Genomic DNA, 12,471 nt, shown 5'->3' with positions numbered 1-12,471 from the left:
CCAAACATGAGGGATGGTGAAACCATAATGGAATTTCAACAAAGGTGTCGTGCATAATATTATCGTCGCATCTACGAAAAAGACTTCCAATTTGGAAAAAAAATCGAGATCTTAAGAGAGTCGCCCAAATATAATCCAAGATTAATGTTTTAATTTCTTAATTGTCCACTTAAGTCTAAGTATTAATTTTTAATATTTATCTTACTTTAGTTTAAACTAAACTGTAACTCTAGTTAAAATGTAATATTGAAGTAAGAATATAATTAAGCTTAATTTTTAACAATACGAGTCAAATTTTCAAATTCATTAAATTTCGAGTTAATCATTAATAGTCATTTTACAAGACATAAAGCTAGACAATAATAAATTGAAATATAGATTTGAAAAATAAAAATTTGGGACAATGTTCTTCATCTTGTTTATCTTCTTCATTTCATATAACTTCCAATCAATGCGCTCATGAGCGGAGTTTCCTTTATTTATCTTCTTCTTTGCCTTCAAATTTGTTTTTCCTTAATTTTCCTTGCCTTGAACTTTTCTTTGTCTTTTCTTAGTTGCATTTTTGACTTGGTTAATTTCCAAAACTTGAAGAGTTCTTTGCTTTTTACCTATGTTTTTATAACTATCACATATGTTCTTAACGGCACCTTCAAGCACTACTCCAGAAAAATCAAGTTGGTTGTTGAATCAAGTTGGGTTTGAAATCGTGCCATTTGAGAAAATTTTAAAAAATAAGTTACATTGAGAAAGAGAGAAATGGAGAAATTAGATTGAGAAATAGAAAAACATTTTGTGTAAAAAATTTGGCGTAGTTTTTTAGTTTGAAAATTACGTTTTTATAGGCGATAAAGAACTAGCCATTGGCGCTAGACTTTATATCGAGCGATATTAATGGTAGCGCCAGCGATAAAGACTCCATCGTTGTCGATATTAACTATTTCATTCGATAAAAACTCTATTGCTCAGTGCTTTTCCGGACCATAGTGGCGCAACTCGTTTGCCATGCCACCTGGTATGTCAAACAACCTTTTTTTATCCATGTGCATAGGAATAAGCATAAGAAGGTCAAGCAATAGACCTTCCCCATATTAAAAAATTGCACGCGACACCATCACGACCCCTAAACATCTGTCGCATATGTATGTGACCCACTACCACCTGTCTGATATAAGTATCCAACTAGGATCATATGTCATTTAGGTCAAAGCATCATTGATAAATTGGTTTCCAAGTCAGCAATCCTTTCTCACAAAATACAATAGTATGAAATCCACTCACCTTGACTACAAATTTTTTTCATCTGTAATCATCTGACGGTAAGAGAAATTGTACCATGCTTTTAGCACATATGTGAATAAAATTTATACACACTTTCTGTTACTGATTCTATCGAGAGACATGTAAGTGACCTGCTATGTGAGTAAAAAATGATCATGGAATCAACTGGTAATGATATTGAGATGTTGCCACCATTTGATAAGTATACAACTGAACTATTTTACTGATAGATGAACGAATGACATTATATTTAAAAATTTATGTATTTCGATGTTTTTCACGTGTCGTACCAGATGGCACACATCACGGTCCAGGACCTAACATATTTTTTAGAAGTGACTAGCGATTAAGTGTAGTCGAAGCACTATTTTTTTGTTACCGATTGCATTGTTAAGAGACATGTAAGTGACCGGCCATGTAGGTAAAACCGATCATTCACTTCTTCCCCCCACAAACATGTACTGTTCCAGAAACGTTGATTATTTATAAACACGGAAACACATTTTTTTCATTGGATTTTTTTATCTCTCTGAACCAATCGAAGCTTCCAAACAAGACGACTATCATAAAAATATGATATCTGAGGGTAAGATTCCAATCAATCAACTGATGTTATGAGATATGATCGATTGTGAAGTAAAATGGGAGAAATTCCTTTTTTTTTTTTTTGAAGGAGATTTTTTGATTGTGTTAATGGAAATTGTGAACTTAAATAGGATTTGTTATTCCATCCGTTTCTTGGTTGTAATTATCCATCTACTGATGTCACGTGGTATGATCCATTCTTAACTTAAGTTAATGGTGAGTCTCTTTGTTGTTTTAATGACAACGTTAATCTTTGATGAGATTCTCTCTTCAATCAATTTATTCAATTTTAATACTGTAAATGGTAGACGTTTCATTAGGTGCTAGATTTTGAACTTGATTTTTGCAGTTTTTGTGGTTGATTCTATTGAAGATCAGATTGGAAATCATCCAAACTTGACATACCTAGATGGACAGCCGGAGGCGTTCGATTCTTGAGGATTTTTATATATTTATTTTAGATTAATATGTTATTTGATGAATAAGGTTTTGTTTCAATAGAGAGTTCTTCTCAGATCAATTAAATTTGGAACTTCCCCTCGACCAACATCGTTTTATATTGATCTATTTGACTATGTTTTGAGGGTAGTTGATGATTTTTTGTTTCTTCTTAGTGATGTAGGTGAAAGTTTTGATCTACATAGATCACTCAAGAGAGAATGTCGTTGTTACTTCATGTGGTATACAATCTTATATAAATCTTTTGATTATTTATAATTAAGAAACGATTACAGTTGCTCAACCAAAACTATTGTATTGCAGATAGTCGTGGTGGGTATGATTCAACTGGTTTTGTAGTTGATGAGCTACTACCTGCATTTGTTTATGGGCATGGGTTTTGGACTCTTACACTACAATCAATCTAACAATTGTTCAAGTTGTGATTGGGGAGAAGGGATGTTTACTTGTCATCAAATGCCTTCAGCTAAAGAGCTTCAACATTGCAACAAAACAATATAAGTCGAAAAAGAATATAACATAGAGATCAAAGCTGAAGTCACCAAAGAAAGAAAATCAGGTTACAAAGACAACTACAAGATAAATATCGAAGTTATAAACCCGAACTCAAATGTTCGTATGTACTTTATTCGTATGACTGGTATTGAGATAAAAGTTTTTTTACTTTTGTAGGGAGTTCAACCCACAAAAATAACATTTCTCAATGGATAATCAATTTCCATGTCCGAGGTAACAATATGCTAACATTGAGGAGTATTTTTTTTAAATGTATATCTTCTTGAAAAGTAAAGGAATAAAAACCAATTAGTGGTCACCAAATAAATTAAAATCGGGTTTTGCAGGTTTGTTGAAGAAGCTAGCAGACGTACTTTCATTGACTGTTATTCTTACGAGAGTTGTTTGGTTTGTAGAATTATAATACTTTTATAAACTCTGTTCTGGTAGTTATTGATCAAATTTTTGTTTTTACCTTTGTGTTCTTAATGATGATTTAAACCTTCTAAGTTTAATTTCATGATATGTTTAACACACTTCTTTGTTGTTGTTGTATATATATATAATGGATGGTTCCATGAGCGCGCTTTGTCATGTTAAATATTTTTGAGTAGTAGTTTATCAAAGTTTTATTCTAATCTTTTCGTTGTTGATGATGATTCGAACTGTTTGATAAGATTTTTATGTTAATGTAGTTCTTGCTTTTTATTTGGTATAATCAATGTTTGTAAAAGTAAAGTGTTATGTTAATATTTGTTTTAGTGGATGTTGATCGAAACTTTGTTCTTATTCTAATGTTCAGTGAAATTTTTATTTTAATCTATTTTTTTTCTCTCTTTTTTGTATAATTAATTGTTACACACAAATAGCACATTATACTTAATCTTTATTTTTTTTGGTGTTAATCAAACTTTTATTTTAATATTTTCATCATTAATAACAATTTGGACTTTTCGACGAGATTTTTTAATATATTTCTTGATATCTTACTGATTGAACGTCGTAGAAGTAGAATATTTTGTTAATCTTTGTTTCAATAGTTGTTTATTGAAAAAAAATTCTTACTTTTTTTCGTTGTTTACGACGATTTGAACTGTTCAATAAATTATTATTCTTTGATTTGTATTCAACTTTTTTAATTGATCGTTTTAAGCGATAAATTACTTTTTCTGAACTATATATAGTGAACCGAATTTATTGAAAGTTTGATGACAACTCATCCATCAAAACTTAATTAACTCGGATGGTTTCCCTGATGTCGGTGTCCCTCTTTCTTGCGATGTTTTTCTATTGATGAATTTGGTGTTTGAATAGAAATTCGGTGTTTGCTTTGTGTTTTGTTTTAATTCTTGATGATGTAGATCTAAGATGTAATACGTGTTAATAATTCAAGGGACAAAGGCCATGTGTTCTCTAGTATATAGTCCCTTTTATTTAATATCTGGCTTTAATTTTTTTTTAAAATCTTTTATCTCATTTAAAGATCATCATAACTGTCGATTTATTAAGAAATATAAATTCATAATTTCTGTGTTAAAAAATGGTTTCAATTGACAGGCATGGGTATATCAAGCTAGCAGATTAAATAACAATTGGATGGTATGAGTATGATTTCGTCCTCACTCCACAATCAACAAACCAAATTTAGTTTACTCACTGATTGTAAAAAAACGGCATATAAAATGCTTCAACCTGCCAATTATTGGTTTTAAAGGTGACCATATTAGAATCGCAATGTATTTTTCCTAACATTTTCTAATTGCGTACGATCCGTGATAAAAATGAAGAATACCTGCCGAATTTTCATTATAGTTGTCGATTATGAGACAAATTTAGACTCCAACTAACTAGCCACCGTTTAAGTACGCTACTTCATAAGTCATTAGACTCAGACTGATCAGCCAGATATATCCACTTCCGGCACATGTACATGATATGCTTACTTTTAGCCATTTTAGGTTGACTTGTGAAAATAATATGCACAAAAATTGATTGTATGTGTTGATAAACTTATAAATGAGGGAGGATCCATGGACAATCTTATATGTATACTGTCCATATAAGATTGGACAAATTTTTTTTTAGAGTTCAATGAGAATTTGAACCCAATATTTTGATATTATGTTCCTCTTATCAAACTCTGGATTCCTACAAAATGAGCACAATCGGAGACGTATAACACCATCTACCACTTTGAAAATCCAACTCTAAGGTCGACTTATCTTAGCAGATTGTAATTCTCAGTACAATAAGTTTAATAAACTGAATGTTGCCGAAAGATAAAGAGTATGATTCGCAAGGAGTTTCTAATAAGTTGGGAAACACTAGCGGTGGCGCGAACCAATCAAACAAACTAGGATGTGCAGGTGTAAAGTTAGGGGAGGTCTGTGTCACCAAATAGATGTGGTGGTGGCACGGAAATGACATATCCCGACAGTTTCTCCCGCAACTTATTCCGCAAGAGAGAAAAATCAAGGACCCACATTGAACGCTGCCCAAAGCCGTTCGATTGGACTCGGGACACATTGCAGGAGGAAAGTTGGCCAGTCTATCACTTCCTGGTGGTGGCATCCAGGTTAGTGATAAGTACCTAAAACTGTTTTGTTGCTCCAAATTTGTAAGTCCCAAAATAATAATGAGTTGCACAGTTGCATTGCATTATTACATCATTCATTAACTGCTAGTACTCATACTAGTGCCGCCGGCTTGACTTTGAAAAGAAAATACATTGATCTGGCCTTTTACATCAAAATTGGTTGGTGCCAAGATAACTCCTACATCAACCCTGCTTTGTTATGCTGATGAATTATGGGATATAAATGTTGCAAACAATAGAGAGTATTGGAAGCCTAAACCTTGTTTATTTTGATCTGAATTTGATTGAGTCGGGTGTCACATCGTTTGTCTTTTTTATTTATATCATTTTCTATCGAACTCGATGGTTCATGTTCGACTGGATTCAAAAGTTTTTTTATTATTTAAATTTTTATCGCTTTTTTGAGTCAGACTTAATGAGTCAGAAAAAAATTTAGAAAAAAACAACTACACTTTTGACGGTTTAGAGCAACTGCAGTGGTACGACTATAACCAAAGATCAAAGACCAAAATGAAAGACCAAATATGAGTTTAGTCTGCACTGTGACGCTAGGGTAGAGGAGTATATTTAGTCGAGCGGATATATAATCTACGCTTGGTTGTGGAGCGTACATATAAAGTTCGTCCCGCTGAGGCGTAGATATAATGTACGCTTGTTGTGGGGCGGTGATAAAGATTACACCCGTTATGGGGCGTGCATATAGTTTACGCCGGGAGAAGGGGCGTTGATATAATCCACGCCTGTTGGGGAGAATGGGTAAACGACCGCCTGAATGAGGCGTAGGTATAATCTCCCCTCAGCTGCACAAACGTAAACGGCACGTGAGGCATGAACCATAATTTTTGAACCTTAATTTTTAGTTTGTTTAGTGCTTTATAGTTTTGATCTTACCTTTTTATAAAGGGTTTGTTACATGCAGAGTTACATGCATGCTTGGATCGTGTAATATCAAATCGTATGTGGCTTAATGAATATGTTAGGCTATACATGACTCAGCTAGTTTAGAGTCAGAGTCGTATCAAAAAAATTCTACTGTCAGAAACTTGGAATTTACAAATGGGGCGGAGGTATTAGGTCCTCTCATCATGGGGCGTTAACTAAACGCATGCCCGAGTTGGGGCGTTGACTATATCAGCGCCTGACTGAGGCGTATGTATAATGTTAGCATCATTGGGGCGTTTATTATATCACCGTCTGGCATGGGGCGTAAACTTCAGCAACGCCCCGTCGGGCGTGCATTTCAGCACCGCTCCATTGAGGCGTAGTTTATATACACGCATGTTCGTGGGACGAAGATTATACATGCGTTTCATGTGAAGCGTACTTTATATACACGCCCGGTGACAAACGAAGATTATACGTCCGCTCGACTATATATAGGTTTGGTCTTGGTCGGGGACCAAATATAGTCTGAAATTTGGTCTTGGTCCATATTTTAGTCTTTACTCCGTCCCGTTGTGTCTGCTCTCTGGACCATAATTATAAGTTTGATCGTCTACTGTGGTTGCTCTTAGGACCCCAAAGGGAATGGGGAAAACCATGGGGAATAGACTTGTCACAACTCACAAGTTTTTTCTTCATTTTATAGCTCTCTGAACTCCGAAGCTATAAATCTCATAGTCCAGTATTTTATAGCTCAAAATTTTGTTGATCTCTAAAACCCTAACACCTCTTTAACTCATACTCTGTGATTCAAGCAGTTTTCTTCAACCCTAACACGAATCCACAATGTTGATGATTTAGATTAGTAGAAATTTATACATAATCCTCTTAATTTCTTCAATACTTACTTTTCATGGACAATCAATTTGTATCAGGATCAGCACCAGCAAAGGCATCCCATGAGAGAAGTGAAATCCAGCGTCCACCGATTCCAATGGCAGCACCTTGGCTTGTTTTTCCGCACGGGAAAGGTAGGAAATTTCAGAATTTCTATAATCCATGTGAACCCAATAATCGAAATTGCATAAAGTCTATTCCTGAAATGCAAGGTAGAGCATGTTATCATAAACCTTCACATCAATGATGGCTAATTGTTATTGGTAATGTTGAAGATAATGCTGAGTATTCTGTGGCTAACTCTAATTTAGATGATTGTTTCTTGTGGAACCCTGTATCATTAGAAACTATTCAATTGCCTAGCCTCAATCCTCAGTCATTTTTTACCAAACACAAACCAGGAGATTATTTTCTGTTCGACTTAGTGTTATCCTCGCCGCCTCCGACTGACAACCTAGGTTGTGTGGTATACCTCCTTTTTAAACATGTAAACCATTTCGACATTCTTGAGGATATGCACATACTAGCTTTTTGTCGACCTAGAGACACAGAATGGAGAACAAAGATATTGTTTGTTAATGATCCTACCGATGATTATAATCCACTATCTATTAAATCCCTGCTTTTCTTTGGAGGTAAGCTATATGCTTTCTGTAAGAATTCCCTTGAAGATGGTTGGGTTATACAGATTGACATACATCAAAAAATATGGCATCAGGTTGTCAATAATCAGCCAAGGCTAGAGAACCAATTTATCAAAATAATCAAGCTAGAGCACGCCGATTTCACATGGATAGGAGGAGGTGAGGAACACAGTCGTTACATAGAACATTGGGTTGAATCTGGTAATGAAATCTTCAAAGTTCATTTGAATTGCAGTCCAAGAGGATTTAGAAAAGTTGCCTCAACACATATCTTCAAGTTGGATTTCTCATCAATGACCTGGGTTTTGTTGAAATCTTTGGGTGATCATGTTCTCTTTTTGTGCACGAACATGGACGCGTTAGACTTAACCTCTAGAAAGTGTTATTCAACTTCCACATCATGTTGCTCAGCGGCCGACATGGGTCTTGAAAGGGGTTGCTTGTTTTATACACTACTCGAAGATCAAACCTTGTTCACATTTGAAGCTGAAGACAATGCGACTACTGTTATCATGCCATGTTTGCAGCATCCAACTCCGTGGTTTCTACCCACTTGGATAATGATGCCCACAACAGAAAACAAGTAAATACAGCATCAGTGCAACCACAACTACCTTGTCTTTATCATACATTGTTATTTATTTGGTTTTCTAATTACTGTACGTATAAACTTTTTGGCAGGCACCTTGCTGGAAGAAGGACAAGAATAACAGATCTTCTAGTAAGCCAGGATACAGCTGAAACCAGTGTAGAAGAAGAAAAGATGAGCAGGGTAAATATTGGAGGAGGAGAATTAGAAGCCTTAATACAGTGGGATTTTCTTAATTATAATGATTCTACAGAGGAGATAGCGAGATTTCTCCATCCAGTGGATTCCATCCATTTTCGTTTAGCCTGTAAACAAATTTCTGTAGTTCTCCCTGCGTTGAATCGAATATCAGCTTCTACGAGGACCACAACAACTACATGTTTATCTCCATGGCTGATTTCTATCTTTGAAGATAATGAAGACACCATCTGCGAAGTTGTAGACCCAATGCATAACAATGACAAGTACCTCATGAAATTATATGATCAATTGCTTTTAGGTGCTACAATCCGTTTTTCAAAAGATGGATGGCTTCTATTGTCTAACAGGAAAAAAACTGTATTTTGCTACAATCCCTTCACAAGAGCAATCATTTGTCTTCCAGATTTACCTGATGATCATGTACTTGGTGGAATGTCATTCTCGTCGGTACCAACTTCTCGCGATTGTGTGGTGATCGCTGTCTCCAATTGGTTTGACTTCGTAGGTTACGATGAGATATCTTTCTTGGTCACGGAACCGGGAAAGGGTGCAACTGATTGGGATGTTCATGACTTTGATTATGAAGGCCGCTGTGAAGACTACTTTATGCCGTGTATTAACAACCCGGTTTTCTTTGACAAGGCTTTCTACTGCTTAGATTATAATGGGATGTTAGGAGTTTTTAATATGACAGAAGATTCCAGTTGGGAAATACTTCCGAAGTCCTTGAAACAATTCAGTGGTTTTTATCCAAGTTATCTGGTGGGGTGTGATAAAAAGCTTTTACTAGTGAATTTAGGACAGAGTGGAAAATCTGTGGATATTTATAGATTGGATCATACGGAGATGGTCTGGGTAAAACTGAACAGTTTGGGAAAGCATGTGTTGTTCATCAACTATGCATCCAGTTTCTCAGCAGTTGCTCCACGTAGTTGCATGGAGAACAAAATCTACTTCCCAAGATTATATGGCGAAAGAATTCTATATTATTCTCTTGATACATGTAAGTATCATTATGTTGGGAGTAATCAACCTTCTTCGCAAGATTTTCATAATACGAAGGAAAGATTAAGATGCACTTGGATCGAGCCTAGGTGGTCTTAGGCAAGCTTTAATCAAGAGCCTGACGATACTAGTCCTAATTCAAGCTGCGCCTTGGATTGAGCCTGGGTGGTCTTAGGAAAGTCCTAATCAAGAGCCTGACGGAACCAGCATAGCTCAGGAAAGAGGCTAGTCCTAATCAAGACCTGACGATACGAACATAGCATCTAAACCCTGTACTAGTTGGTTCATTATAACTTATGGTACAAAAGTGTACGCAGTGTTTTGCTTATATATGCTGGTGCTGGATATTTAGGTCCAGCAAGTTTCTTTGTCAGGGAACTTTGTTGGACCTAACTGTAAAAAAAAAAAAATTGGTAAATTTCTTTGGGTTTAATGGTATATTTGATACAGGTTCTTAAATTTCTGGTTTTATATAAAAATGTATTTATATGTATTTTGTTATGCACTCATATTGTTGTCAGTGATAATGGATTTTAGCTCTCATTTGGTTGATTACAGGCGCAATTCTTCTATTCTGGCCAGTGTCAGGTGGGTGTACTCTGAGGTTGCTGTGAACACAGGTTGGATAGTTGGGGATGGTGAGAGCATCTCTCTTTAGTTCCATAATTGGTTTGGCTGTGGAAGTATTGCTAGCGTGCTTGGTATCCCTGATTCACAGAGAGCCAATTTGCAAGCTAATCTGAGTTGCATTATTGATGATAACGAGTGGAGTTTCTCTGATGCTATTCTTCCCATTCTAGTCAGGTGCGGAGTGGACGCTGAGCAGATTACCAAGCCTGCTGGTGGAGACAACATGAGAGTTCGGGTGCCAGACAAAATGGGCAGATTCTCCGTTAAATTTACGGCTGGCTTTGGAAAGCTGGTGTTTTATGGAAGAATCATGTTCAGCCAATTCTGGCCGCTATGAACTGGAAGTTGCTTAATCCTCAATGCTGTGATACTCAAGACAGACTTGTGGATGTTGGTTTTGAAATGTTCTCGCTGCTGCTTGTGTAAAAATGCAGAGGAAAGTCTTCATCATATTCTCTAGGATTGTTCTGTGGGATTGTTGGAATTGGCTTGCTGACATTTTCAAGACAAAGCCGGTGAGTGATTTCAAGGCTTGCTACAAGGGTACAAGCATGACCGTGAAGGAGTTGTTGGCAATTCTCACAACTAAAGCTGAGTTATGGAAGACTGAGAAATGTGTCTTTTTTAAGGGTAAAAGAGTGAATTTTTATACTTTATAAACAAAGCTCCACCTGATGATATCAAGTCACTCCATCAGGTTGAAGAGTTGCATGAATAATTGCTGTGATGATTTAGTCTTGCTAGGCTCTTTTATTATGTTTGTCTTGGAGTTCTTGCAGTTGGGCTTGGTGTTGATATGAACTATGCAGCTGAAACTGAAGCCATAATAACATGACTGGAATGGCAAAGTTCGTTGGAGGATTCATGGCATCACTTATTACCGATTTAAATAGGTTGTTTAAGACAATTTTAACCTTATTTTATTTTCTTTTGTAATTCCAGAAGTTACCAATAAATTTTCATATTAAACTCTAAAAAGCAAAGGTGATACGTTCCACCAACACCAGCCATATTATTTGGGTTAAATGAAAACCATATCCAGGAAAAATGAAACAAAAACTCCAAATATTTTTAAATATGCAAATTTCATCGATTTCATTTTTCAAGAATACCCAGCCTACCCTTTTTTTTTATTCTTCTCCGTATTTGAGACTTATCGTCTCTCTCTCGTACCACCAACACCAGAAACTCCTCCTCCTTCTCGTGCACCATCACCACTAAAATCAAAACCACGACCATTTCTATGATCATTCACTAACCGTCTCCTTCGCTTCTTCCCCGCCACCACCACCAGCAGTACCTCCTTCCCATTCTCTTCATTCTAGTTGTTGTGTAGAACTTAGGATTTCAAATTGGTTGAAATGGAAAAAGAAAAAACTGATATTGGATGATAATATAATAACGTCGGAAGTAGTTGTTCGATCTATTTCTAATCTCCTATAATTCATGCAACAATCTTCTCCTTCTCCGGCATCCACCCTCTCTCAAATTCAATTATGGGGTTTTCTTTTTTACTAACTAGTATAACATGCACGCGTGATGCGCCTGCCGCTCTTTCTAAATATAACAGTCAGCCCATGAGCCAACCAACAAACACTTTAGTAAAACCTCTATTGCCGATCAGATAAAGTATAGGTGAATTTCATACCAAAACTTTGTTGTGCTGATATATTATGATTCAGAGTAAATTTCATACATTATAACATGCTCAAGGTCGAGACTTCACAAAATTGGGTAAAAAATATACCTACTCAAAAGGATATAAAAAGGATATAGTAAATATACATGCAGAGTGATAATACTTGATATAGAAGCATATACATCTTTCCACTGGCTTCCATAACAATCTGCAGGTCATGTACCACCTTCTATCATCTTTTAGTCATGTTTCAGATGTGCGATGCAGTAGCAACAACCCATTTGCCTTCTGCATTGATATCAACTCACTACTACTTTGTATAAAAATTGAATGCAAAAATAGTGAATAAGGTACTGTATGCGGCAGTGACATAAAAGTGGAATTGTACTCGCAAATCGAACTCGTTGGTGATTCAAAAATCCAAAAAATGCCTACGTAACACTATTCTATACCTTTTCAAAATTCTATTCAGCTCAGCTAAAATTGAATGTAGTAAGCTTGTTAAAAAAAAAAACTACTCCGTCAGTTACTTTTTAATAGGCCAGTTTCTTTTTTTTAGAAAATTAAATAA

General features: G+C 35.7%; 1 protein-coding gene across 4 annotated transcripts; it reads left to right on the top strand.

The window, feature by feature from the left end:
• Positions 1-6,958: 6,958 nt before the first annotated feature.
• Positions 6,959-11,186, top strand: LOC113349302. Of its 4 annotated transcripts, none has more exons than XR_003360070.1 (3): positions 6,959-8,419; positions 8,518-10,269; positions 10,432-11,186. XR_003360070.1 is itself a non-coding variant. In XM_026593249.1 (3 exons), exons 1-3 carry the CDS (start codon positions 7,255-7,257, stop codon positions 9,728-9,730), a joined length of 1,794 nt encoding a protein of 597 aa, XP_026449034.1. In that variant the 5' UTR covers positions 6,959-7,254; the 3' UTR covers positions 9,731-11,186. The 4 variants fall into 4 exon arrangements, 3 of the variants coding, with proteins under 3 accessions (XP_026449034.1, XP_026449033.1, XP_026449036.1); XM_026593249.1 differs by having other exon boundaries at positions 6,959-7,326; positions 7,911-8,419; positions 8,518-11,186; XM_026593251.1 differs by having other exon boundaries at positions 7,976-7,995; positions 8,072-8,419; positions 8,518-11,186.
• The last annotated feature ends 1,285 nt before the right edge of the window (positions 11,187-12,471 follow it).

The sequence above is a fragment of the Papaver somniferum genome, chromosome 2 (assembly GCF_003573695.1).
Source record: "Papaver somniferum cultivar HN1 chromosome 2, ASM357369v1, whole genome shotgun sequence".
Classification (NCBI taxonomy): domain Eukaryota; kingdom Viridiplantae; phylum Streptophyta; class Magnoliopsida; order Ranunculales; family Papaveraceae; genus Papaver; species Papaver somniferum.
The sequence above is the reverse complement of the archived record's forward strand: the minus strand, read 5'-3'. Positions and strand labels throughout refer to the sequence as shown.

Excerpts from the sequence above, each read along its gene's own strand:
- LOC113349302 (XM_026593248.1), top strand. The coding sequence starts at position 7,707 with ATGCACATACTAGCTTTTTGTCGACCTAGAGACACAGAATGGAGAACA. Across the intron at positions 8,420-8,517 it reads ATGCCCACAACAGAAAACAA|GCACCTTGCTGGAAGAAGGA; the intron begins GTAAATACAGCA and ends ACTTTTTGGCAG.